The sequence below is a fragment of the Heterocephalus glaber genome, unplaced genomic scaffold (genome assembly GCF_053883595.1).
Source record: "Heterocephalus glaber isolate CG9 unplaced genomic scaffold, H.glaber_assembly_v1.0 deba00000122, whole genome shotgun sequence".
NCBI lineage: Eukaryota > Metazoa > Chordata > Mammalia > Rodentia > Bathyergidae > Heterocephalus > Heterocephalus glaber.
The window spans coordinates 6,332,995-6,359,859 of record NW_028258138.1 but is presented as its reverse complement, the minus strand read 5'-3'; the positions used below and the strand labels follow the sequence as shown (position 1 = coordinate 6,359,859).

The window sequence follows — 26,865 nt, the reverse complement described above, 5'->3', positions numbered from 1 at the left end:
TCACTGTCCAGTGAGTGCTTTCTGCAGCTCGGGCTGCTGTAACAGAAGGCCACAGACCAGGGCATAGGAGCCACATACGCATTTCCCACAGTTCTGGGGACTGGGTGTCACCATCCAAGACCTGGCAGATTTGGTTCACAGAGGTAGCTTTCTTTTGGTTTTTTGAGACAGGGTCTTGTTATGTAGCCCAGGCAGGCCTCGAACTTACAGTGATCCTCCTGCCTCAGCTTCCTGAGTGTCGCGATAACGTATGCCCCTCCACACCTGGCCTTGTCCTCTGCAGAGGTTGGCTTGCGGTGCTACAGAACTGAGTCTGGATGGGGAGACGGGGTGGTCAGGAAGGGCCACAAGGTCTCTGAGGAGGAGACAAGTCCTTGTACCTTCTCCTCTGAGGTCACTCAATGCCGTCTGCTCTCTTGGGAGGTCAAACGCACCATTTTAGAGCAGAGTGCACAGGGCAGTTAGCATCCAAGTGGACTCCCTGGGCCACCAAGAATGCTTTGGCATTTTCTGTCTCGAAAGCAACATTATTTGGTTAACCAGAATTGACATAGCCAGCTATTAGACGAAAGTCCTCGAGTGCCATGGTGGCTATTTCCTCTGAAAAGTCAAAGTGTTTTAGGCAAAACTGAAGGAATTCTCAAGGCAGTAAAGATGTCACATTCACTCTTGACCATTGAGTGGCTTGTAGAAATTTTATTCTACAGAAGTTGTGATTTCCAAATGGTGTTCCCCACAATGATGCATCTCCCCCAAGGGTGCTGGTCTAAATGCAACACGGGGTCTCTCTAGCCCCTGCTGCAGAGGTAAACGGAGACCTCAGGAGTGAAAGTTTCCCAAGGCAACTCCAAGCCCTGAGCCCCTTTTAGGGACAAAGAGCCAACTGTTGGTGAGCTGGGGGCGCCTCTTTAATTAACTCTGTCTTCAGCTGCTTCGGAGAAGGGGAAGGAATAGGACTGTTGGGAAGAGGCAGACATTCCAGGTGTAAGAGACAATATTTAGTAAGGGTAAAAATAACACGCAGCTGCGAAGTCAAACAGCTACAGTTTCAGTTGGACGAGAATCACGGCCCGCAGCTCCGCCGTGGGGTGAAGCAGCTTTTCCACCGCCTCTGGTTCAGAAATAAAACAGACCCACAAATTACCCACGGCTCTGCAGACAATCTAGCCCTTGTCTGAGGTCCTAAGATACCTTCTGAGGTGACTTCGGTCCCGGCTGTGGGGCTGGACCAGGGCTGTGCTGGGTTAGCCTTAAGCCCCGGTCTTTTACACCGGAGCGGGAGTGGGTTTGTCTTCAGCTCTGAGGCAGGTTGGAGTGGCTGTCCGCGCGGGTGTCCCTGACAGAAGTGACCTTTGCCTGTCACCACAACGCTGCCAAGGAAGACCTGCGTGTGTCCTCCCCAAAGCCTCTTCACCGGGCCCTCGTCCATGAAATGAACGCATCAGCCCCCAAGAGGAGTGAGGGAGACAGCGACCTCCTAATAAACAGTCCCGAGCCAAACACTGCAGTGCGGTGACCAGCCGGTTGTTTACCTGCGCTGAGTTTGCTGAGGTGCAGTTATGAGCCAGGTGCCAGCCAAACACAGACTCGTGCACACACATGCATGCGCACACACATGCACGTGCAGAATGCGGCCATGTTCCTTTGTATAATGTTTCACGGTTTGCAAAACCAGGCTGTCACGAGTCATCCCAGGGATCCCCTCCTGCTGCCAGCAGAGGGGACATCGGCCCTTTCTATGCATGAGACAAGGAGCCCCAGCTGTGATTCATCTGGGGTCAGCCCAGATCCACACTGGGTTCCCAGTTCCTGATCAGGGGCTTTCTCTTTCATCACAGTTAGGGGCCAGGAGGTTGGGGTCTGGCTGGGGAGGTTTCTGCACCAACCCTTCTTCCCCTTACCCATGTCGAGGGTTCCTGCTGAGAAAATGCACTTCTGGAGTTGGTGCCCTCAGAGGTGACCTTGGCAGTGGGTATCCGTGAGGCAGGGGCAGAGGCACCGCCACTGAAGGCTGAAGGACCCCTGCCCCTAGCCTAGAGCTGCTGGAGGGGACCTCAGCCTTGAAGCCTTGAAGCAAAGTCGAAGCCCGAGCTGGGGAGTGGTGGAGTGGTGGGGAATGTGGTCATTGGGGTGGGGGGCAGCGTCAGTGGCAGCAAACTGAGGGGCTGTGGGTGGCTCTGGGCTGTGACAGCAGGGAGCCCACTGTGGTGGCACAGCCCCCAGCAGAGAGCCAGTCCGTGCGTAATCGGCACGTGATGGGAGGAGCCAAGGGGTACAGACTGGGTGCCTGAGAAGTTTCTAGGGAGTCTGGGTTCATCCGGAGGCACTGGGGGCCAAGAACGAGGCTCAGTTGGATGTAGCTGACTTGGGCTGCATCTGAGAAGAGAAAACCCCGCTGCAGGCGAGAGGACACTGGGAAGGGGCGCTCAGGAGTGGCCCCTCGTGTGGGGCAGAGAGAGCAGGTGTCTCCATGCCAGCTCGAGGAAGGGGAAGGAGGATGGCTCTGGGGGAGCAGGTGGATTTTCCACAGAACCAGCAGGGTGGCCTCCTGAGTTCTATGTGGGCCTGGCTTGGCCTTTCCCCAAGTCCCATAGCCTCTGCTAGCTGCTCTGAAAGGCGAGTGCATCACAGACTTCATGTGACTAGAGAGCACGGGGCTGTATTTGGTGGTGGGGGATGAGGTCCATTCACACCCGCAGGGGCCAGCTGAGAGTCCGGCCAGGGCTCTGGTCTCAGAGCACACAGCGTCGGCCTGGCCGCTTCACCTCGGGCGCTTTCCATGACGGAGCCCAGCTGTGAGAGTGGGCGCCAGTGTGAGAACACCAGTATCAGATGCCAACTTTATTTTGTTTTCCAAAGACCAAAGACCTCCTTCTCTATTTCTCAGTATATTTTTACAAGCAGATGACGTCTTTCTAAGAGAGAGTATGTATAGACAGAGCTAAATGAGGCTTTCATCCTGGGCTGGGTTCCACCTCGCCTTGCACATCAGGTGGACCGCTTGCTTCCCGGGGCTCTGGCTTCTGTCCTGGGCCTTGCTTCTCCATTCTGGGCCTGTGATCTGACACGGTGACGTCCCCACCCTGACCCCTGGCTTGGGGCCTTTGTCTGGTTTCCTTTTCCCACTGAGGAATGTCTGACCCTCACCTATGTGGGACAGGCACTGTGCTGAATACCTCCAGGAAGCAGCACTGAGGAGGGACAGATGGCTTTGAACTCAAAACTGAGGGACTTTTCAAAAACCAAACATCGGAACTCACATGTGTTCTAAGTAAACTTCAACATCTTTGGAGTCTTCCGGGGGGAGCTCTGTCAAGATGGTGACTGCTCCGCTCCGCTCTTCTCCTCTCCTCTCTTCTCCTCCCTGACTATTGTCAAGACTGCTCAAGAATCTTCTACTGAAAATACCCACTTGTGAGGCTATGGGGTCTTCTCAGGGCCCACACAATTCTGTCTCATGTCCATGGAGAGACTCCTCATTGGGCCCACAGTGAGATCACACAATGTGGAGCTCAATGGTGCAAATTCATATCCCATTCTTCTGCCTCCTCATGTGTAACCTTGGACAGGTTACCAACCTCTCTATTCTTGACCTGCACAACCACTGCTGGCCAGTAGTACAGGAATGCACCACTCAACAACAGCACAGTCCCATCCTGATGTCCGTGGGTGACTTCATCGTGGCTCAGACATCACAGAGTTCACTTACACCAGCTAAATTGGCTATGGGGTCCCTGGGTGATATCGTCTAATGAGACCACACTTACGTGCTGTCTGTCACCAATGGAAACCTCCGCATGCAACACATGGCTGTATTTATCCCATGGAGTTGTGTAGATGAACTGAATTCCTAACCGTTAAAACAGTACCATACGCTGGGCACCTGGTTTTGAATTAATGGTGGAAGAACATGACAAAGCATGTTACATGCCTGGGAGCTTTTACTACATTTAAGATGAGAAGGTGGATAAGTTGCCAAGCACATTGGGTGCTCGTGGAACTGCACAATGAGAGAGGCAGAAGAAACCCCGTCCCAAGTGCCCAAAGCCTGATACTAACTCTTCTCGAGGTCCAAGTTCTTGGCCAACAAACTGTGTGACCTCACATGGCAAATCCACAGGAGAAGTTGCTTTCCCAGACATAAACCCTTCCTCTCTTGGGCCAACGCCCTTCATTGGCTGGATGGTTTTTCTGCCTTGCATTTATATTGTCTCAATCATGTATGTTATTATTACATCTTATGCTCATTTTTATAATCCACTTCAAACTCTACATAGTTTGAGAACAAGCAGGAGAATGGATGATATTCAGAACCATTTCACATACACATACATGGAGCTCTAGAGTCGCAGAGGAACACTGGAAGACGCCTGCCTAGGGACAGTTAGTGTCAGTGAACACCTGTCTACCCGGGCAGCTGCCTGGGCCTCGGGAATGGGATTTCTTCCAACTCTCTCCTTATGTAGCCCTATGAGCACCCACCCTGTCGGGCAAGATGTCTGGCTTCTGACCTTAATTTATATTGAGCAAAATATCCAATTTATCAGATATGCTTTGCCCTGTTTTTTTCTTACCATCAATTCGGGATCCTAATGTGTTTTAAGAAGCCAGTGCTCATGACCTCAAATCACCAGCTCGACCTCCAACTGCTCCATAGGGGTGATTATTAGATTTGAGTCTCCACAGGCCAATTCCACCAGGCATAGATCTCCAGCCGTCAGTAGAAGGTCACCAGCACCCCCCCTTCTTCATTGCAAAGGTTTACTCATTTTTCTGCACTACTGTTTTCTTTTTACGGGGACCACAGTCAGGGCCAAATGCCATGGGAAAGAGTTAGATTGCTGCAGAAGCTAAATTCGTCAAGTCATGTGGTCATGAGCAGGTTGGGAGGGACTTGCGTAGAGAGGAAGCCATCTTTGCGGCGCCCTGGCCCTTGTCCATTCTGAAAAGTTTGTATTCTGAGCCAGCCTTCCCCACCCATTATGGAAATACCCCTGTTGTGAGAGAGGGGTGCTACCTCCCCAGCTGTGCCTCCGGCTGATGCCGTGTATTATCTGGGTTTGTCCACACTGCTGTTCAGTGGGTCAAAATAGAAAACCACCCGGAAATGTGGATTCGAGAAGGTGGTTAAGATAGAATGATTTCTGTGTATCTTTAAAGGAAAGTGTCTTTGAAAACGGTATCTTGAGCCATGCTTATCTGCAGTAGGGAAATGTATGTCCTGAATCTTAAGATAGGGGCCTTTCAGTCACCAGTGATTACCCTTTTGCCAAGCATGGAGTGAATGACCTCAGAGTCTCCGCAGGAACGGCTGTGTCACACACGCAGGTACTGAGAGCTCACCCTCTTTGCCTTATGGTGCTAAAAGCAATGCTTCGGATGCCCGCATCCTCATCCTGTTAGAATGGCCCATGTGTGAATGGCCCTGCATTGTCTGCGGTGCCCCGTGCGGGAGGAATCCAAGCTGTCCCGGGAAGCCCCTTCCCAGTGCTGTGTGTGCCTGGAATTCACGATGAAGGTAGCTGCAGGGCTGGAGGCAAGCGACAGATTCCTGCAGTGTAGCTCTTTTCTTGTCGCATCTGGGCAAAGAGCTGAGAATGTATTTACAGTGAGGCTTTTCAACCAATATTTCTCAATTCTATGGGCCATGATAGGATTTCTTTTTCTGAAATGAAGTGGTATGTAAACAATTGCCTTCCTTCTGCAGCAGCTGCCCCTTTTCTTATTTTCGTCTCAGTTCCTGTGCCCTCGGTTCCCACCTGAGGGGAGCGGAGACCCCGGCAGCCCTGTCACAGGGACCCTCATGAGGGCTGCTCACTGCCAGGCAGGGCTCCCAGTGTTTGTTATGCAGCTCCTTCCCTCAGGCGCTGACAAGGGGAAATGGAAATGAGAACAATCCAGGCTTATTTAGTCAATTTTTGTTGAATGCCAGTTTAGGGTCCAGTGTGTGGATGACCCTGGAGCGCGACCCTTTCTTCTTTGGAGTTAGTTTCCTTAAAGTCATTGAAAAACTCATTGGGAATGATCGGAACCATGGCTTCGTTCTGTCTTGTTCAAGTGCTAAAGCTAAACACAATGGGGAAAATGATGATATGTATGTTTTCATTGCCTTAAAAATACAAGTTTTGCAAATGGGGTTGCACAGTCTTGTTTTTGTGTTTCCTACCGTCAGTCTGGGATGGGAAAACTTAAAGAGATAGCTTGTGTTTGGTTGTGATGAAAGCCAAGTAAGTTTACTAAACATTGCCCCTATTTTAAATATTTACACATATCTTTGGAAAGCAATCTGGCATTATCCAGATTTGATAAAGGATCTGTTTTCCTGCCATTGAAAAACTCCTGTAATCCATACATAAAGTTCTCTGATATGGAAATTAAACTATGAAGAATTAAAAGAATATTAAAAAAAAGCCCATAACCCACAATGTCTTCCATTTTTATAATTCTGTGATGGTGCCTTGTTATAACAAGTACTCAATAAAAATCACGTAAATGAGCGAGTGCATGGGCACAAGCAGACCTTGGAGTTGTTACCACCAACCCTTGGCACTATCTACCATCTAAAATCATGTTCCTAAAGAATCAAATCCCTCTCGCTTCTCTGTCCTAGGAACTTCTCTCCTTGAAACAAATATATCAGAACTTACACACTTTGCTCAGCTCATGGAGTTTCCCAAGGGAATAGGGAACCAAGACTCAAGTGAAGATACTCTGTGTTTTGATATCAGGATGCGTCTTTTAGAGATTAATGTTTGAAGCCAATAAAGACAGCATAGGAGGAAATAATGCTGCTGTTGGCAGCATTGGGAATATTCGAGATCTACTCCATGGGAACTCACTCTGCTAGGGTCTGTAATTCTCCTTCGTATTAGCTCGGCTGTGGGGATGCTCTGAGTGACTGTGGAGTTGAACCCCCCGGGCTGGGCCTCAGTTCTGAGCAACCTCCAACCACAGCTGGATGCTGTCTTCTCCTGGATGTTACCTCTGAGATCTCTGCCCAGGCCCCAGGCACGTTTGCCAGTGAGCTCTGATCTCAGGGTTCCCAGACTGTGTCTGCCAGCTTTCCAACCCTTTGACAGAATACCTGAGAAATCAACTTAAAGGGGGAAGGGTTTCTTAGGGCCCAGAGGTTTCAATCCGTGGTCCCTTGGCTCTGTGGTTTCTAGACCCGTGGTGAGGCAACATCATGGCAGGGAGCCATGGCGGAGCCAGGAAGCAAAGAGAGGGCAAGAGGGAGGAAGAGCTAGTGACAAAATGTGACCCTCCAATGCATGTCCCCAAGGACCTCCTCCCTCCAACTAAGCCAATTCCTAACTTTCCACCACCTCTCAGTAGCCTGTGGGGCCATGAACCCCGGATGGATTCATCCATTGATAAGTCAGAGTCCTGGTGGCCCAGTCCTTTTCTTAAATCGCCTTCTCTGCTCCCCTGGGCACCAAAACTTTGTGTGAGGTTTTTTGGATGCATTTCAGATCTAAACCACAGCGCAGAGGCTGAAAACCTCTTTCCAAAGGGACACTGAGAGCCCTGTCCGCTCCTCCTGTCCACACCCCTGCCATTGTCTTTTCTGCCCTGCTTCAGCCCTGTCTGCCCCTCCTCCAGGGAGGGCCCTCTTGCCTCTGATGCCTTTGACCTTCTCAGATTCCAAGGTCAAGTCCACACCATGCCTATGCCTCTACACTTCCACAGATTTGCTGCAGAGCTCCACCTGACGCAAACTCAGGACACAAACAAGGGTCCATTGGAGTCGAGCCCACAGCCTTAAACACTAGGATGGCAATCTGGAATCCAGAGGAAGTGATGATTCACAGGTCCCCAAGAAGGTGGAGAAAGTGTGTTGGAAAAGCTTGAGGGGGACTTCTGGAAGTAACGAGTATGAACACCCCTCTGGCATGATGGCCAGGGCTCCCGTCTGTGGGTTACCATTTAGCAGGACATCAATATATTTCTTTGTTTGGTGGTTAGGCTAGATTCCTTATTTCTCCATTAAATCTGATCCTATCATATCCTGGAGTTTCCAGACCTCGCCTATAAAAAAAGTCTTCCTTTCTTCCTTTTTCAGAAAGCCATGTCTGTCTTTATGTGAATGCCTTACTAAGTAAGGGTGTCCTGGGGTCTTCTTCCCTGAGGCCAGCAGCAGACTCCACTCAGCTACTTCCTCTTCCTTCCCCTTGTGGCCACCAGGGTCTTTTGCTGCCTCTCCTAGCTGTCCCCACCCCAGCTATCACTATGACTCTTCAAAGCTGCTGACCCTGAGGTTGCTGCAGGGGTGTGAAATCCAACACCAGGATTTCATCCTGAGGTCTCAAGGGTAAACCTTGTGGAGCTGTGAGTGTTCCTGGTGAGATGCCACCTCGAGGGTGGCGTCTGTTTCCTGTCACCCAGGGAGAGCACACGGCAGCTCAGTGTCCCCTGCAAGGGTCCCCAGGCAGCGGCCACAGAATTTCCCATGACAGCTTTAGAAAGAGCTGGCTCATGGCACAGAAGCCAGGCTGCAGCGCTGTGCCCTCTGTACTGCTTGGGAGCAGCCAGACGGCATAGATGGGGGCTGAAATGTGGAGAATTTATGCCTGAATCCAAGATCAAGGTGCCAGCAGGGTGGAGTCTGGCGAGGACTCTGTCCCGGGGCTGCAGAAGGCCAGGTTGTGTGGACAGACAGAGAGACCAGTGCTGCTCTCATCCTCTTCTTCTCAAGGTGCTAGTGCCATCCCAGGGCTCCACTTCACAACCTCATCCCCCCGTCACCCTCTGAAGCCCCTGCCTTCTAATGCTGTCACACTGGGGGCTCAGGCCTCCACCCGAGTTCTGGAGACACACAGAGAGCCAGACCGTGCAGGTGCTAGGCCTGCCTCCTCCCTGCCCCCGTCTGCCTGGCTCGACCCCCCTAGTGTCCCCCCAGACTCGAGGTATCACGAGACCCCGAGCCATGCTCCTTGGCCGCAGTGATAATGGAAGAATTTCCTTCTCTTCTGCCAGGAACTCCCCCGAGGACTGCGGCGTGACCAAAGTTGGGAAGATGGTGGGCAGCCCGGACACGGTGGGGATGAGCTACAGCAGCTACGTGGAGGAGAAGCACATGCCGCCCCCCAACATGACCACCAATGAGCGCAGGGTGATCGTGCCCGCAGGTCAGAGGGGCCCCATCCCCCTCGGTGGTGGGCTGGCTGGGCTGGCTGGGCTCCTCCCACGTGGCCTGGTTACACCTCAGGTGTCCCCACTGGTGCCTGTGAGCAGAAGCCAGCGGGAGTTTGTCCACATAGGGTGACACGGTCGTGTTTATTGGTTTTCCTGAAAACGAGACAAAAAGAACAAACACACACACACACACACACACACACAGACACACACACACACATGTGTATTAGGTTCTTAGAACATATGCGAGAACAATGTGTGATTCCCAACCCTTTATTTGGACAGATGAGAACAAATACACATGGAGAGAGAGAGAATGTCCAGCAAACAGGTGTGTGCCTGCTTATCCATATGTGCACACACGTGTGTCTGCATGTAAGCATATGTCCATGAACCGTGAACTTTCCATGGAGGAATTGCTTTTGCTCTGAGACTATTGGGTGATAAATATCCTGGCTTTTGTAAAGTGCTAATTATAATAGATGGTGGCCTTATTTGTTCTTTACCTTTTCTGATCCAGCAAAATAAGAAGCTGGAAGCTATATATTCTTCCCTCACATTTTCGTAGAAACCAAGAATGCCAGTTATCGCTGGCCTGCAATGCAGATTATAATAATCAGGATAATTCTCTTTCCTGGAAGTTATTCAAATCCAACACAAGGGGATAGCTCTCTTGAGATTGAGGGTAATGCCCCGAACTTATTTATTTAGAGAAACTAAAGGTAATAGAAAGAATGGCTCGCAGTAAGATGTGTGCTGAGTAAAACTAAGCCTATAACACATTCAGCACTTTCACTGTGCCGGGCCATGTTAGGGCCTCATCTCAGGCCATCTTGGGAACCAGGTGCCCCGACCCCGTTGCCCCTCAGGGGAATGTGGCCCTCAGGGAAGCTGATTGGAGGCCAGGTTTGCACCCTCCCTCCCTCTGCCCGCCCCCGTGACTTGGCCTGTGATCAGCAAGCCCGGCTCCAGCTGTCCCACGTCTCTGTCCTCACCAGCTCTCCACGCACATCACCTGGGGGCAAGGGTGCCGTCCCCACCATGCCTTCGGAAGTTGCTCCCCGCCCCTCTAGTGACATGCAGTCCCCACCTGGCTTAGGTTCCTGTATTGCATTCCTGCCCACCTGTCTGCCGCCACATGGTGAGGTAGAAGGTGTCCTTGCTCTTGTCCCTGCAAGGACATAAGCTCCCTGAGGCTCCACCTCCAGGGCCACTCAGTGAACCCTAATGGGGTGTTGGGTGCAGCCCCTGCACTAGGCACTCCCTGCTGTGAGAGGGCTAGGAGGTGTTGTGGGCGACACACGCAACTGTTTCCCCTCACTCAGGGTTCCCAAAGTCATCTCTGGGAAATGCAGATCCTCTCCTTCGTTAGCCCACAGAGATCACGTGCAGTGGGTCTGTCGCTTTCGGCGGGGCAGTTCAGGGTGCAGAGCACTGAGCAAAACATGAGACTTGGTTTCCCCTTGGGTTTGGTCCTGTGTGGCTCTCAGCTGACTGCCTGGAGCTGCTTAGATGCAGTTTGTGTGAGAGGAGTCATCCTGCTCATGCTCAGCCTGACTCTGAGGCATGTGCGAGGCTTTCATGGAAGACAGCTGTAATGAGGTCCCCTTTGTGACAAGGCAGGCGACAGAGGTCCACCATTTGGTTTGGTCACAGCCAGGGAGCACCAGAGCCAGATACCACCTCCGTTGTGCCTGGGCAGAAAGGATGGAAGCACAGTGAGCCAGGTCCCCAGTCCTGCTGAGTGGCTCCTAAACCCAAGCTCGAGAGCGCAGAGGAGAGGGTCAGGGTAAGAAGACTGATGTTCCAGAACTGGCTGGACATGAGGGAGGACTGAGATTCCCAAAAGGAGCCCCAGCCCAGGCCCGCTGTGCCTTCCACCGGATAAACATCCTGTCCTCCTCAAGGCAGCACAAGTTCGGTCATTTGCCATAGGAGGAGGGCTCCTCTTGCTCCTGGTAGATCACAGCGAAGGAGCTGATGCCCCGTGTGGAGTTTGTATTTCTACAATGTCATCCTCAGGCTTGGATGTCATCCACGTCGAGTTTTCAGTGGGGCCAGCTTGAGTCTTTCTACGTAAGTATTCAGAGAAGAAGAGAGAGATTAAAGGGCCAATTTAGTCAAGTCGGAGTATGAGCATTTCTTGTCCATAGTAGGTGCTCAGTAAATGCTGGTTGGCCATGTGGACCAGTGCTGACTGGCTCCTGTTGGGTTTGGTGTGAGGCTGCTTCTGCCTCCGCCACTGGAGCCAAGTCCTCTGTCTGCTCTTCCCACCTCTGGTTGCTTCATGCCAAGGCGGGCAGTTATTCAGTTAACTGGCTGATTTTGCAAGTTGTGAGTCTTGCAGTTATTGGTCAAGCTTTGGGTCTGTGTGTTCACACACACATACACACACAGATGGGCACACACGTGTGGGGTTCCATTGCACAACATGGAAAATCTCCAACATCACACAGTGGCCGGACCCCAGGCGGTGCTATCGGCTGCCACACCTGTCCCTTCAGTTCTGACACTAGCAGTATTTGGGTGTGCAGTGCTCTTTGTCCACACAGTTCTCCAGACCTGGTTCTGACCCAGTTTGCCGAGTCCCTACTCCTTAGACACATTACTTGGCACCCAGAATGGAAATTGTAGGGACAGCCAATGAAAACCCCATTAAGCCACTAATTGCTGCCAGGCACTGACACCAATCCATGGACTCCACACTGACATTCTTGTCCTAGACGTCAAAACGGCCAAGACACAGTCGGAAATTGGTTTGTGAACAGAGTGATGACGAAAGGTCTTGGGTGTGTCGTCTGGGTTTTCGTGGGGGTCCAGACTTGGAACTCGGTTCGGAGAAGCGATTCTCTTTGGTGTTGAGACTCACTCTTCAGTTAACTCAAGAGCCATGAAGAAACCAACAAACTTTCCCTCATGATTCAACCTATATAGTCATCTGAAATATTTATATGCCTCCTGGTGCAGAATGAATTTAAGAAAGTCACATAAATATTATGCAAAGGCCCAAGGTAGAAACAAGTTTAAAACAAATTAGTAAAAAGATAGACTAAAAGGTCCAGGGATTTAGCTCAGTGGTTCCAGCGCCTGCCTCGAAAGGGCAAGGTCCCGAGTTTGATCCCGGGTACCAAAGGGGAAAAAAAAAAGATGGACTAAAGTAGGAATGTAACAGAGAATGAAAGCAGGAGTGAGGTGTACGTCACGTGCATCTTCCAACTTGCAGAGGGCTGACCCAATGCAGCAGGACTTTGATTTGCTCTGGATTTTGTCCCAGGAAGCCCATTTAGAGGTGAAGCTATCGTAAGTGGGAAATGTACTTAACACACCTCACCTACTGACCGTGCCGGAGAAGTGCAGGCTGTGTAGTTGAACGTGCCCAGAGCACTGGTCTTAGCCGCAGTTGGGCAAAATCATCTCACCCCAAGCCTGCTTTATGCCACAGCATAGCCAGCTCATGTGATTTAATAAACAATGCACTGAAAATGAAAAGCAGGGTGATTGTTCGGGTCCCCAGCCTGTGCCGAGCATAATCCCTCTGTTCCACATTGGCACCAGCCCATAGCTCCGTGGTGACAAATGGCATCGTGCCCAGCACCAGGTCACTGTCTGCTTTTCTGTGCCCCTCCCAATAGCTGAAGACCCCTCGCTGTAACTAAGTAGCCCCATTTCCAGGTGTTTCCAGCTCAGCCTTCCCAGGGTGTGGACTCGGCTCAGTGTCTGGGGAGAGTGGACCGGTGTGTCCCGAACACCACATGTGTCGTGATGCCTCGTGCTTGTCTGCCATCAAGCACGGTGTCGTCTGGGTGCCAAGTGAGCCTCTGTGCCTGCCGGGCACTCATGGGGCAGCTGAGGCCTTTGAGATCTTGGCAGTGGCCACGGGCTGTGCTATCCGGGAGGGTTAGCAAAGGGGAAGACACAGTCTCCATCCACTTCTCTTAAAAGTTGCAAAATGCTCACCAGTTGCAATAGGACCTGGGGTTTTAGCTGCTTACAGCATTTTGAAAGATTTTTTTCTATTTCTGTGTTTTATCCCCTAAAATAGGTGCTGGTTTTCAAACATCCTTTTTTTTGGTGCCAGGGATCAAACTTGGGTCCTTGCACTTGCACAGCAGGCGGCAAAAGCACTGAGCTAAAACCCTGGCCCAAACATCCTTTTTTTAGCCTTTGCACTTTTATTTGTAAAACAACCCACTTTGAGCACAAGCGGTTGTAAGACTCAGCAGTCTCAAAGCAGCGTAGCCAAGTTTATCCTATCCTTCGTTCCTTCCGTGATTCGAAGAGCACTTGCTAGGCTCCAGCGCCACAAATCCTCTCCCATGTGAGATGCACAGTCCCTTGTCCTGACCTCCAAAACTCTCAGGATGGAGACCTCTCTGATTGTGTCTCACTCTGCCCCTCCCAGCTTGGCCACTTCTCCTCCATCCACGCGTCCACCCGCTCCCATAGCTCTTAGGATAGCCACTGAGGCAGCGGCCAAAGCCAGGCGGGTGGGATCAGACCCACCCACGTGACAGACAGGAGAGCGTGCAGAAAGCTCAGTGAGCAACTCAGACAAATGTCTGGACGCCAGGGCACAGAGATCAGCACACATGAGATGGTCCAGGACAGCTTTGTTGGTGCCCAGCACGGGCTGCTCGCTAAGAGCCTCTGGAGCGGCTGCCCCATTTTTCTGCCATGTGCTGCCTCTGGGCACAGCGCCCTGTGCTGCTCCCGATGCCACCGTGCCCTTCTCCCTTCCCCTGTTTACAAAGTCTGCTCCATCTTCAAAGCATCGCTGAAAGCCACCCTGTTCACCAAGCCATGCTTGTTCCCCTGACAAACGAATTTATGGCATCTTTCCTCATTACCACGCTCCATTTTGATTCACAGTATATTCTCTAACACAGCTCTACCTCCTTAAAAATCGACACACTGTCTCACTCACATAGGATGTGAGAGCCCTTGTGAACTAAACTCCTGGTACACATGGGAATTCGGAATCAGTGTTAAAGCAGTTAACAGAACAAATGGAGAGCACAAAAGTGTGAAGAAAGAGTGAAGTCTAGCCAGGCACAGTGCTGCACACCTATAATCCCAGCACTTGGGAGGCTGAGGCAGGAGGATTGTGAATATGTGGCCAGCCTGAGTTATAGAGTGAGTTCAAGGCCAGCCTGAACTACATAGCAAGAGCCTGTCAAAGAAAGAAGGAGAGAGAGAGAGAGAGAGAGAGAGAGAGAGAGAGAGAGAGAGAGAGAGAGAGGAAAGGGGAAGAAAAAAAGAATGAAGTCCTTCTGACCACAGGCTTGAGGGTCTGGTATGGGTTTGAGCTTCCTGGAAACAGAGATAAAAAGAGCTATTGGGGGAAATAATTGAAAAAGAAGTCTCGCAGGGAAAGTGATGCGTGGAACCCTGCAAACAGAATCCCTAGATTTGTTGCATGGGCTCACAGAGGCCGCAGACCTGAGCACCTCCCTGCCACCATTGAGGCCCTGTGTTTCCACAGCCCGCTTCCCGAGACGTCCAGCAGGACCCTGACGGAGCTGCATCAGATCACAGCTCAGTGCAGGCTGAGTCTTGGCCGTGTGGTTTCTTGTAAAGGCAGCATCTGGGCCAAAGCAGACCATGTGGCTCTCCGTGGCCCTTCCCGAGTGTGCTGCTGGCCTCCGGAAGCAGGCGGAACTCTATCAAGCGGCCCCTCTGACCGAGCCCGATGGCTGCACGCTGTCTTTAAGGTCTTAGCTATGCATAAGCCTGACTGTTCTGTTAGATTATTAGCTTTGTGGGGGGATGATCGTGTCTTTTCCATTCTTTTCACCAGACAAAGCAGGGAGCCCTTGATCTGTGAGCAGGAAGCAGTAAGGTGAGTTCCCGAGTTAAGGGGAACAGTGCTAGTGAGTGGGGATCACAGAATCACAAGGAGAGAAGCGGAGTCTTGGTCATCTCAGTCCAGTGCCTTTCTCTAAACAGGAGAACATGGAGACAAGAGAGGTGAAAGGACTTCCAGGGTCTCATGGATGGCCCAGTGACACCAGAGCCAGTTCCCAGGCCCGAGGCGAAGCCTCCAATGACATCTTTCTTGCTCTTTCTTTGTCGCACCCCGAGAGCCCAGGGTGTCACCCACCACGACCGCACCACGGATTGTGTCCTGTAAGCGTCTGTTTCAGTTCCTGCTGTGCCAGCTCCAATAAGCAGACAACCAAACCAGCCAAAGTGGAAACTCCAAAGCAATAGTTAATTCTACTTGGAAAGTTGTCAGAGAATGGGGGAGATGAAATATTTGAAGAGACAAAGCTAGAACCTTTCCAAAATGGATGACTAAGACTGATCTGAGGGTACAGGAAATACAACTAGAGCAGGATAAATATAAACCAGGCAGGCTGGTACAAAGATGGAGCACATTAATGGCAGATAGAGGAAAAGCAGGACAATTATCAGGATGGAAACTCAACAACCAAACAATATACAGGGCGGAAGAAAGTCCTCAGGGGTCAAGGAGACACTGGTGTAGACAGTTATACTAGGCCCTTATGGTCTTTTCTTTGTTACTGCTACTAACCTTTTTGGTAATCTGATAAAGTCAGTAGCTCCTTGGAACAACATCTTTAAGTGAATAAGAAAAAAATCATAGGAATACAAAGGAAACTATAACAATTCTGATGCATTACGTAGATTGAAGGGGAAATAAGATATTGCCAAACAAACAATGAGTGTGTGTTGCTGGCTGACCCTTAATTCAGAAAATAACAAAAGATTTAATAAAGAAAAAATGGATCTTAGGAGAGAGTTAGGTATAGGGAGGAAATTGGAACAATAAAATTAATATGAAGATAGTGCTAAAGAAAAAATGGTTACAAAACAACAACCAGAGCTTCCTGAATAGAGAGAAAAATAAGGCAGAATACAGCTATTTGGAAACATTACCATGTATGATTAGAGATGGTCAATTAGAAGTGAGGCATTCTAGATTCCTCGCGTTATTGGGAAAAGGATAAATCTGGTGATTGAATTTAGATTCTGTTTAAGATGAACAGGTGAGGAAAGAATGTCAAACAGCCAAACTATTAGAAAAAGAGAGGCAGAAGAAGCAATGAAGAGAAATAGATCAGTTCAGTCAGACACTCGGAAAAGAGAAATAAAGGAACACAGAAGTCTGGTGGACCAGGAAAATCCATGTGACAAAGCAGACTTGCCATTAAAGACACTGATCACCTATAATAATTGACCCAAGGCAGTTGTGTGCTGTTCACAAAAACCTCTTGTGCCAAAAAAAAAAAAAAAAAAAAAAAGGATTGACAGCAAACAGATGGAATGAGACTTATCAACCAAAATCTAATCAAAAGACAGCCTCTCAGGCAGAAATTACTGGACATATTGGAGGGTCATTACATAATGAAAAGTGTTACATTCACAAAAACTATATAATGATAAATTTATATATACCTAATAATATAGCCTCAAAATATATAAAGAATTGCAAGGTAAAATAGACAAATTCACTTTTGTGCAAGATTTTAATTTGCCTTTCTCAGTCACTGATGGATCAGGGACATGAAAATTACATGTATTTGTGATCCAATGGTCACCTATAGTACTCTGGACATAACTGTTAGACATTATGCATTTTTTAGGCGCACAAGGGACATTTACAAATGGTCAACAATTGACCATGGGCTGTACCACCAAGAAAGGAACAAATCAGAATAATAAAAACCAGCCAGGTGTAGTGGCACACGCCTGTAACCCCAGCACTTGGAAGGCTAAGGCAGGAGGGTCGCTGGAGTTGGAGGCCAGCCAGGACCACGTGCCAAGACCCTGTCTCAAAAAAGAAAAAATACAAAATGGAATAAGAGCCAATGTAATGTAGACCCCATTGACTGGCCAGAGTGCAGCAAAGTCTGAAGTTAGTAACAAGACAATAAATGAACAAGATCCATCACTTAGAAATCTGAAGGGCTCAGAAATAGCCTGGAGGTAGCCCTCTTCTTGAGGTCAGATTTCAGCTCGTGGAGGGAGAAGCCTTTCGGGAGCTCCCCCTGCTCTCTGTCCCCTGGGCCCGCTCTGTAAATGTGAGCTGAGCCCTCACTGGAGGCCACTGCTAGATCTTATTTGTGCAGGCTTCTGAGTGTCTTGGACGAAGACTGGCCAACCTGCCTAGCACCTGGTTTTATAAACAAACATCTCACCAGGCCTGTGATAGGACTGTGGGGTCTCTCTTATTTTATTTTTTGATGTTTTTCTCCATAACCAAGGGTGACTTTTCTGTCAGGAAGGCAATATTTCACATTGATATTATTCAAGAAAAAGTGACATGCAGGACTTACGTTATCACCAGTTTGGCTGTGTTTAATCTTTTGTTTATTCGTTTCCCTGGAGGGACCTTTGAAATGGGTGTTTGCCTGCGGGTTGTTATGGCTCAGGAGGGCACAGTGTGCCTTTGGCAATGCAGTGCCTTTTGCCTGATCTCAGTATCTACTTAATATTTTCCTGGCAGCAGTGGAACTCCACTGGCATGTAACCCTATTTCGTGGAAATATTAAAGAGTCAACCTTCTTTCTGCTCTGTTTGTACCTCAAGTCCCACCCCCGTACACAGACAGTATTTTTAACTTTTAATTGCTGAAATAGAAATCATACGTTGTTGGGATATTAACCACGTAATACAAATAAGAGGCTTCAGACAGAGAGAGAGGCTTCTCTCTTCCTCACACTGTGGGCTTTGCCATTCTGCCATCTGTGAAAGGTGGTATAACACAGATGTTTCAAGAAACAATGGCACCAGGAGGCAGAAAACAAAATGCCTTATCTCCAGTGTTTCGTGACTCATCCGACAGAAGAACCTCCAAGAAGTTCTTAAAATAAAGCGATAAATCAGACTTTTGTGTTTAAAGGAAGAGGCAGCCCCGGCGATGAAAGAGATGTTTATTTCATTTCAGCAGAGTTTGTTTTGCAGTGCAGGGTCCTTCTGTTGATACCCTCTTCTGCTATGGTGTGTTATTGTTGGTGAAGGACTCTCACGTAATTCTTTGACTTCAATTCCTCTGACATTTCATTGAATAAAACTAAATCCAGAGAGGTTAACATTTTCATCCTGTTAGGAGTGGACTTAGGACCCAGACCTGAATATTTTGATTTCCAATTTTTCTTTCATTACCAAGTTTTCTGTGCTTGGTATAATTTAAGACATTTTTTTGATTTCTCAACAATTACTAATGATACTGACTTTTCTGTACAATTGTTAGGGTTTAGATAGAGAATGTCTTCTGAAAATCTCCTATGTTTAGATATGGGCCTTTAGGAAGGCGATTGGATCATGAAGTGTGATACTCATCGTGAGTTCGTGCAATGATGAGTTCATGGCTGAATGTGATGTCAGAAGGTGTGGCCTGCTTGGCAGTGGTCACTGGGGATGTGACCTGGAAGGCTGTACCCTTGTTTTGGGCTATTCCCTCCTCTCTCTGCTTCCTGGCTGCCATGACATGAGCAGCTTTCCTCCACCATCCCCTCTGCCATGCCATTTCTGCCTTGGAGCCAACCCACCATGGACTGAACCCTCTGAAACCATGAGCAAAAACAAACTTTTCCTTCAAGTTGCAAGTGTTGGGTATTTTGTCATAGTGACAGGAAAGTGACTGATGGATTGATAGGGTGCTGCCTTGTTAGCAAGATTCTCAAGGCCCTCCCTGACTGACCCACCCTCCTCCTCTATCATCCTGTATTTCTGTGCTCCCCGCACAACTCCTGTGCATTTCTTGCTTTCCCTCAACATACCAGGCACTTTGTGCCTCTGGGGCAGAAGATAGGGTGAGCTGTTCCGATGAACCTTGGTTCTTTACTTCTTTCAGGAATGTTGTGGCTTCAAGCTCAGACCAAACCCTCCTGAAGATAATGCTTTTTCTCCTGGCTGGGAGCAGCTGCTGCTTCTCTGGACTTCCACATTGCTTGGATGTCACAGACTGAGATGTGTGGGCTGTGGCCATGGCTGCCTCCCTCCATGGCTTCTCTGGGTTGTGGGCTCTGCCTTCTGCATTTTCCTCAGGTCCTGGAATACTGCACATAGTTTCTTACAAGAGGAGTCATAGGTTAGGTGAGAGGGTCCAAGCCACATGGGCACCTAGAGGCAGCAGAAGCTTTACCCCAGGTTCAATCCCACACCTGCACATAGGCAAAGGTGACATGAAGGCTGGGGTACATTCTGCTGTCCCCTCCCCTTTCTCCCTTGTGTAGCTGGGAAGAAGGTGGGGCCTGTTGGATTCTGTGGGCCCTTGTGAACCCCTCTCTATTCCAGTGGGGTGGGACAGGGCAAGAAAAGGATCCTGAGATGTCATGAGCCATGGAGGAAAGCAGAGAGATGCTTCTGGAGCTCTCCATAGAGATAAACGGCGCATTGGGACTAAACCATGACACCTGGGCCCCAGCACACTGATCTGCGCCTCAGTGGAGCGCAGGGGGACCATGGCACATGCCAGGGACTGGGGCTTCAGTCTCACTGTCCTTCCCCTGCTGAGGTCCCTCAGGAGTGTTTACACGGTGAGAACATCCAGGCAGGTGACCAAAGAGGTGACAAATGCAGACTCTCCAAGCCCTAGGTGGCATTGCTTTAGGGGACAGCAGGTAGCTATAAGTGGGTTTAGGATGGGAGTGACCCCATGAGGACAGTGGGGTGCGGCGAGCCCTGAGCCACATGTTGCATGCTGAGAGGCTTGGACTGTCCACTGCAGTTGTCCTTTGAGCCTGCTGGGAAGAGTGATGCCCATGGACAGGTTGGAGAAAGACACCGTCATCCCCTCTACCAGTGGCCCTCTTTGTTGGCAAGGGTGTTTGCTCTCGAACATACAGGGCAGAGGGTGGAGATCGGCCCCCCAAAGGAGAGAGGAGTGGTCAGGTTTTATGTAATTTTATTTTTTCCAAATAAATATTATTAAAATGTAAAAGAAAGTGAGACTGAATTCCTATACTCTTGAAAGAAATTGTATAAAAATATTTTAACATATACAGTCACTCTTCTATATCCATGGAATCCCTATCTGTGGGTTCAACCAACCACATGTGGAAAATATTCAGGAAAAGTTGTATCCATGCTGACATGTGGATACTTTTCCTTGTCATTATTCTCTCAACTATTGTAGCACATCAAGTATTTACATAGACTTAGATTAGATGAGGTATCACAAGGAACCTGGATGTGATTTAAAGTATATTCAAAGATCTGCATAAGTTATATGCAAAAACTACACTATTTTATATAAGGGACTTGTGTATTCCTGAATTGTGGAATCTGAAGGGAGCAAAATAAATCTACACTGAACATGTTCTTTGTATAAATAAATGTATTTCAGCAAGGTAACTTTTAGTTTCTAAAGCTTCCAGGAACATTTCTAAATATACCAAAACGTAACCGTTTCTCTCTTGCTCGGCCCTTAGGGTGTTTCCAGTGTTTTGCTATTATCAACACTACACAGAACACCCTTAAAAATAAATCATTGTGCACATCCTGTTACTTCTTTAGGATAGATTTCTAAAAGTGGGATTGCTAAGCACATTTTTAAAGACATTTGAAATGTGTGGGTGAATTGGTGATCAGAAAAGTTGTAGTGATTTATCCTTGCAGTGGTGATAATCAACAATGGCATTTCTTTCACCAGCTAGAAGTGAGAATGTTTGAGGTAAGGACATCACAGGTTGAGAAGTTGGTCTCTGGGATCAGGCGCACAATCTCTTGAGGGGAAATCGGATGAGCCAGGATGACCGTGGTTTAGCAGAGGACAGAATGAAGGGGTGCACTGAGGGATGCCAGGCTTCACTTCTCTTCAGCTGTCTTCCTCAGGTATCATTTCCCTGTTGAACATGGAGCCTGTGACTGGCAGGCAAGATTTTTGTTTATTCATCGTTTTGGGATGCTCTGGTTCTACCACCATACAGAGAGGAAAATCCATTTCCACAATGAGCTGGTTCTGAGATTCCATGTTGGTAAAAGCAAAGCAAAGCAAACAAAGGAAGGGTTTTGGCTAATGCCCAGCAGTGGAACTGTCCTGGACAGACTTGGATCCGATTGGGAATTGCAGGGGGTTTCTGTCTGTGAGGGTGTTGGAACTGTCCTCAGCTCAGAACCCAAGATAAACAGCCTTTGACTTAAGGGTGTCCTAAATCCTTAATATAATCTGCTTTTGTATAAGAAGGGATCCTGAGATGCCATTTTAAAAGGCCAGAAAACTGACCTCTGAAAACCGTCTGGTATTTTGAGCATTTATCCATGAAAGCAAAATCCTGACCCAAGGCAAAGACCACTCGGAACGTCAATGAGCTGGACCCCGCAGTGCTCCAGAGCCGCATGTTAGTTTGTGATGTCCCCAAGCATTTGGGTTGCTGTGGGTGTGCACACCTTTCTGTCAACACCACCACTTGCATTTTTGTAGATATTTTCTTTGTGGAAAGCCCTTTAGGGTTCCATTCCCATGCTTCCACTGTTGCTTTAGAGTGAATTAATTGCTGCGCTGTTGGCTGAACTCCAATCCTTGGGTCAAGTTGAAGTTGCAGGTGCCCCGGCACTGGTCCAGATCCACAATTCCCCAGTGTAAATGGGTGTCCTGTGGAATGTGTGCTCTGGTCACCATGTGTCTGATTCTGCATCTCTGCTGAAGTCCAGGACTGTCAGGGTGGAGGACCACACTTTGAGTCGTGAGGTGGCGGGCAGGTGGGCTGAACCTTGGCCGCTGTCTTAGTCACTTTCTTGTCACTGGGACACAGTATGTGACACCCACAACTTAAAGAAGAAAGGCTTGTTTTGCCCCACGTTTTTAGTCCATGGGTAGCTGCCTCCAAGGCAGAAATGTCATGGTGGAGGGGTCTGGTGGAGGAAAGCTGCTCACACCATGGTGGCCAGGAAGCAGACAGAAAGGGAGAAGGAGATGCACGCTTCCGCTCATGTTCACACCCCAGTGATCCGCCTCCTCCAACCAGGACCCACGTCCCAACAGCAAGTCACCTGCACACCCCCATACTTTAATCACTTTCCAAAACCCCCACCTCTGAGCAAATGAGGCTCTAGGGGGGACAGTAAATCTAAACCATAACAGCTGCTCAATAAAATCACCAGGGGGAGCTTCTCACACTGTTGGTGTCCAGGCTGCTTTCCACCTTAACAATCCAGCATCGGCCTGGTGAACAAGGCACGCATAATTTTTCAGTCTCCCCAAAGAACCCCAGGGCACGGACCAGTGCAGACTCCCGGTAGACAGGAAGCCAGAACTCCCCTGAGAGCTGGCTCTTTCCTGCAAGGAAGGCCCACAGCTGCATACTGAGTACTATATCTGCCTGAATTAACTTGGCTACATCTTGAAAACAGAGTGCTGAGTGCCCAAGGCATGGCAGATGTTAACTTGAGAACCACAGCATCTGAAGTTGCTGTGGTAAGAGTATTGAAAGATGCACAGGAATGGTGTGTGCATCTGCTTCAGGACAGGGGTGACTTCCCGAGTGTCCAGGAGGAGAGTGGAATGGAGGGAGAGGAAGCTGGGCTCCGCTCAATTTGAATTTTTTTTCTTGTAATACTAGAGATTCAACCCAGGGCTTTAGCACTCAGCTACATCCCCAGCCTTCTTCATTTATTTATTTATTTATTTATTTATTTATTTTGTTTGTTTGTTTGTCTGTTTTGAGACAGGGTCTCACTAAATTGCCATATTGTCCAGGCAGGGCTTGAACATGCTATCTTCCTGCCCCAGCCTCCCTGAGTGCTGGGATTGCAGGTGTGCGCCACTGTGCCCAATTAACTCTTCTTTTCATATAAATACACCGCTAATTTTTTAAGGAAGGAAAATTTCCTTTTATTCTCCCACGCTTTTTAAAGAAAACATTAAAATGAAGAATTTAAAAAGCCCGATTCCTACAGGAAAACATATCTGAGCCGCAAAGGGAGCCACTGATATGAATAGCCCCGTCTTCCAGGACAGCCCTCCCCAGGAGCACGCTGGGTGGACGTGACTCGGTTTTTCTCTTCCCCTCAGGATGTCCTTTTGACACTTGTGCGGCTGGCATTTCTGGGGGCTGCTCTGGGGGGGGGGGCAGTCCCGCCGGAGTCCACTCTGCCAGGGAACTTGTCTTCCAGAGTTGATCGAACGCATTTTCTGCCCTTTCAGACCCTACACTGTGGAGCACAGACCACGTCCGGCAGTGGCTGGAGTGGGCAGTGAAGGAGTACAGCCTCCCGGACGTGGACGTCTTGCTGTTCCAGAACATCGATGGGAAGGAGCTCTGCAAGATGACCAAGGACGACTTCCAGAGGCTCACCCCGAGCTACAACGCTGACATCCTCCTCTCCCACCTCCACTACCTCAGAGAGAGTAAGCGCCTCCCTCCCCTGGAAGCCACGCTTGTCCCCAGGCTCCCCCGGACCTGACTTCCGAGGTCTCTTCCTGCCCTCACCCAGTGTCCTGTGCAGGACGGGGGGGGGGGCGACACAGCAGAACGTCACGACGCAGGCTCATGTCACTGCTGAGAGGCAGTCAGTGCTCTTCTGTGAAGCCCAAGGGTCACCCCAGCCCTTGGCGGGCTGCTTTCGGCTTTCTGCCACCAGGAGGGGGCAGGTCATAGACAAAGGTCGCACACTCGCCAGTCTCACGATGCCCCACCTGAAAGAGAAGCAGTGTGGAAAGGCACCCACTTCGTAGGAATGGTGGAGTTTCTTCCCCAGAGCTAAGCCTAGGTCCCTTCTTGTCCAGCCGGGCCACAAACTGAGGCAGGTGTTTCCGCTTGGCCCCGATGCAGAGGGGAACGGCGCAGTGCGGGTAGAGGCATGAATCCAGAACTTGTGCTGCATGCTTTAATTTGGACAATGCCAAGCATGGAGGGAAGGGGAGAGGAGAAGGAAAAGGTGGGGTGGAGGGAACCCCTGGGTCGCTTTGCCTGGCAGCCCAACCATTTCTCCCCTGGAAAAGACACCCTGTTGAGGTTTTAACATGGTAACCAGCAGCTAGGTGATGGTGTTTCCAGCACTCCAGGATGTCAGGGTGGCGGTGAGGTGTTTTTCTTTCTTCTTTCCTTCCTTTCTTCTTCCTTTTTTTTTTAATTTAAAAAGATAATTCTCTCTCTTTTTCATTTTGATGTTGCTTTTTGTTTTGTTTTGTAGCTCCTCTTCCACATTTGACTTCCGATGATGTTGATAAAGCCTTACAAAACTCTCCGCGGTTAATGCATGCTAGAAACACAGGTAATGCTGGCCCCGCCCTGCCCCAGGGTAAGCAGGGTAAACACGGGGTCCGTCCCTAGGGTTTTTGGTGCAGCTGCCTGCTTTCCGGTGAAGCCCTCAGTCAGCCGCAGCATCAGAAGGCAGAACTCGGAGGTGGATGCCTGACCGCTCCCGGTGGGGAAGCCCTGGGGTGCCCGGACACCTCCTCCCCCTCCTGGGCTGTCAGAAGTTTCCCTTAAACTAGAGTCAGCCAGATTTGCAGCCTCTCTGCTGGATCACGACCTTGCACTATTAGTGCCAATATATCCACTGTGCTGACTGTAGAGACTGAAAGCGTGTGTGGCAGAACAAGGCCCCACGTAATCTCCGGTTTCCCCCCATTTTTTATTCCCAAAGGGAGGTTCACTAGGACAAGTTGGAGTTGTGTTTTTCCTCTCTGATACACCTTTAGGCCATCGGACTTGTCTTTACTTACAGTGCTGGTGCAGACTTGTAGATTTGCAAAAGGCTGTAGGAGGCGATGTTCCTGTGAGCTTCCGTGAGAATCCTTGGGGTATCTGAAGTTAGTCACTCACAATGCCTCCTTTGCTGTTTCTAACCGCCAGTCCTGCATTGGTTTCTACGTGTGCCTGAGCCTTGTAGGGCTTAACATAGTGCTCTGTCCCCGCTAACCTCAGCCCTGTGCCACCGGCTGGCAGGCAGGGCTGGCTTCTCTGAAAGGTGCTCTTGGTTTGTGTCTGCATCCGCTGCCTCCCGCTGATTGAGTCAGTACAGAAGCATGGCCGTGAGCTGCTACCCCTGGGTTGGCCTAGGGGACCCTCTGAAGCCACCCAGGCTGGTTGGAAGACAAGAATGGCCGAAGGCTTTGTAATCATTCGCAATCAAGAAGCCAACTCCAGGGCTGGCCCCACAGAGAAACACAGCAGTTTTCCAAATATTCGCCCTTCTGTTTTAAAATGTGCAGTGTGAACGAGTCTCAGTTTGAATATTGCCACGAAATTGCCAGTTCATCTTTATCTTCTTTATGCAGAATATTTGCTTTAAATGTAATATAAAACAAAAAGGTTTGAGTTGGTAGTACACCTTTTTGGTTCATGTAGTATGCATTGACCTGTTAGGGATCTTGGGGCCAGAAATAACCAATAACTTAGACAAAGTAATTTCCCCCTCTTAGGAAACACATTTGAGCAATACCCATATTCTGCACTTTATGTTCATGTACACTGTTTATGAAAATCTTTAAAAGTGAGTGAAAATTTCAAAAAAGCTCTGATTTCACTAATTTTATTATTGTTACACACAGAAGTAATAAAAGAACAGGACAACAAATTCCAAATGGACTGAACACTGCAAAGGGAATTTTCTTGGCTGACAAAACGAGAGTTGATTGAAAGAGAAAATGTGCATTTGAAAAGAGACATGGATTAATTTTTAATAAGATCCATATAGTCTTAGGTGAAATATTTGTAATTCTTTGGTTCTACTTTCCAAGAGCTCTGAAAACTATTTTGTGGGATTTTCTACAATTTGGGGAAAAAAAAAGCACCATAGAATTTTTTAATGGAATGAGGTTGCCGGTGGGAATCGGAGGGCGCAGTAAAGCCCTACCGGTCACAAAAGGGGGTGCAGCGGCACCTCAGAGGCCCTCTCTGCTCCCTCTCTGCTCCCTCTCCTGCTCCTTGGGCCCACGAGGTCTCGGGCAGGCTCCAGAGTCCCCTCCTGCCAGGCCCCAGGGCAAAGTAGATTTGGCGCTGATGCTGACGCTGAGTTGGCAGCCACGACAAAGACCTTCACGTGTTTTGTTTTTCCTTCTGTCTGCAGGGGGTGCGACTTTTATTTTCCCCAATACTTCAGTATATCCTGAAGCTACGCAAAGAATTACAACTAGGCCAGGTATGCCAACAGCCCCGTGTACTCGCTCCACGGACAGACATCCACCCGCCCCAGGTCCTGCTGAGACCCCCCCGGGACCTAGGTCCCCTGATAAAACTGCCGATCCTGGGTCTGACATGAGTCTCCAGAAGTCTGATTGCTTCCTCTGTTGATTTGCAAACTAAATCCAGTCCAACTGCTGCATTCAGAGACTGCACTAAAGGTGTTGAACCTCTCTGGATTAGGGGCAAATTAGTGCCTTCCCAGCTGCTCTGGAGACAGGCAAAGAATAAGGAAGATGTCCACTTTCCAGCTAATGGAGGGATTCGTGTGCCATCTGTCCCCACAAAGCAAGAGGGACCCCCAAGCCAGCAGTGACCAAACCCCCCAGCTTCTCATGAGAAGCTTACAGAGCAGAAGCATGAATACGTAATATTTAGCTCTAAATCTTACCTTGTTTCTTTCCATGTAATTTCTTTAATTCGGAAATTACATGTCATTCATGCAAAAATAAACATGAAGCAAGCATCTATTAGTGCCAAGCATGAAGTTAGATTCTCAGAATTTCAAGATGAACCGGACTCTGAAAAGCTGTCCGTCTTAGGAATGTTTGTGGGAGCTGGGAGTGGGAATGTGGGAATGGTGGTGTGCGCTTGTAATCTCAGGACTCTGGGAGGCTGGAGCAAGAGTAATGCT

At 49.2% G+C, this 26,865-nt stretch overlaps 1 protein-coding gene across 6 annotated transcripts in view; it reads left to right on the top strand.

Moving 5' to 3' along the window:
• Erg (ETS transcription factor ERG) overlaps positions 1-26,865 on the top strand; it is a 218,308-nt gene that overhangs the window by 174,744 nt on the left and 16,699 nt on the right. For 4 of the 6 annotated variants that reach the window (XM_004842372.3, XM_087212331.1, XM_004842373.4 and 1 more), the window contains 4 exons: positions 8,977-9,128; positions 23,249-23,452; positions 24,238-24,318; positions 26,119-26,190. In XM_004842372.3, the coding sequence (XP_004842429.1) occupies positions 8,977-9,128; positions 23,249-23,452; positions 24,238-24,318; positions 26,119-26,190 (509 nt within the window). The remainder of the gene's footprint in view (positions 1-8,976; positions 9,129-23,248; positions 23,453-24,237; positions 24,319-26,118; positions 26,191-26,865) is intronic. The other 2 variants (XM_087212337.1, XM_087212343.1) reach the window with 2 other exon arrangements.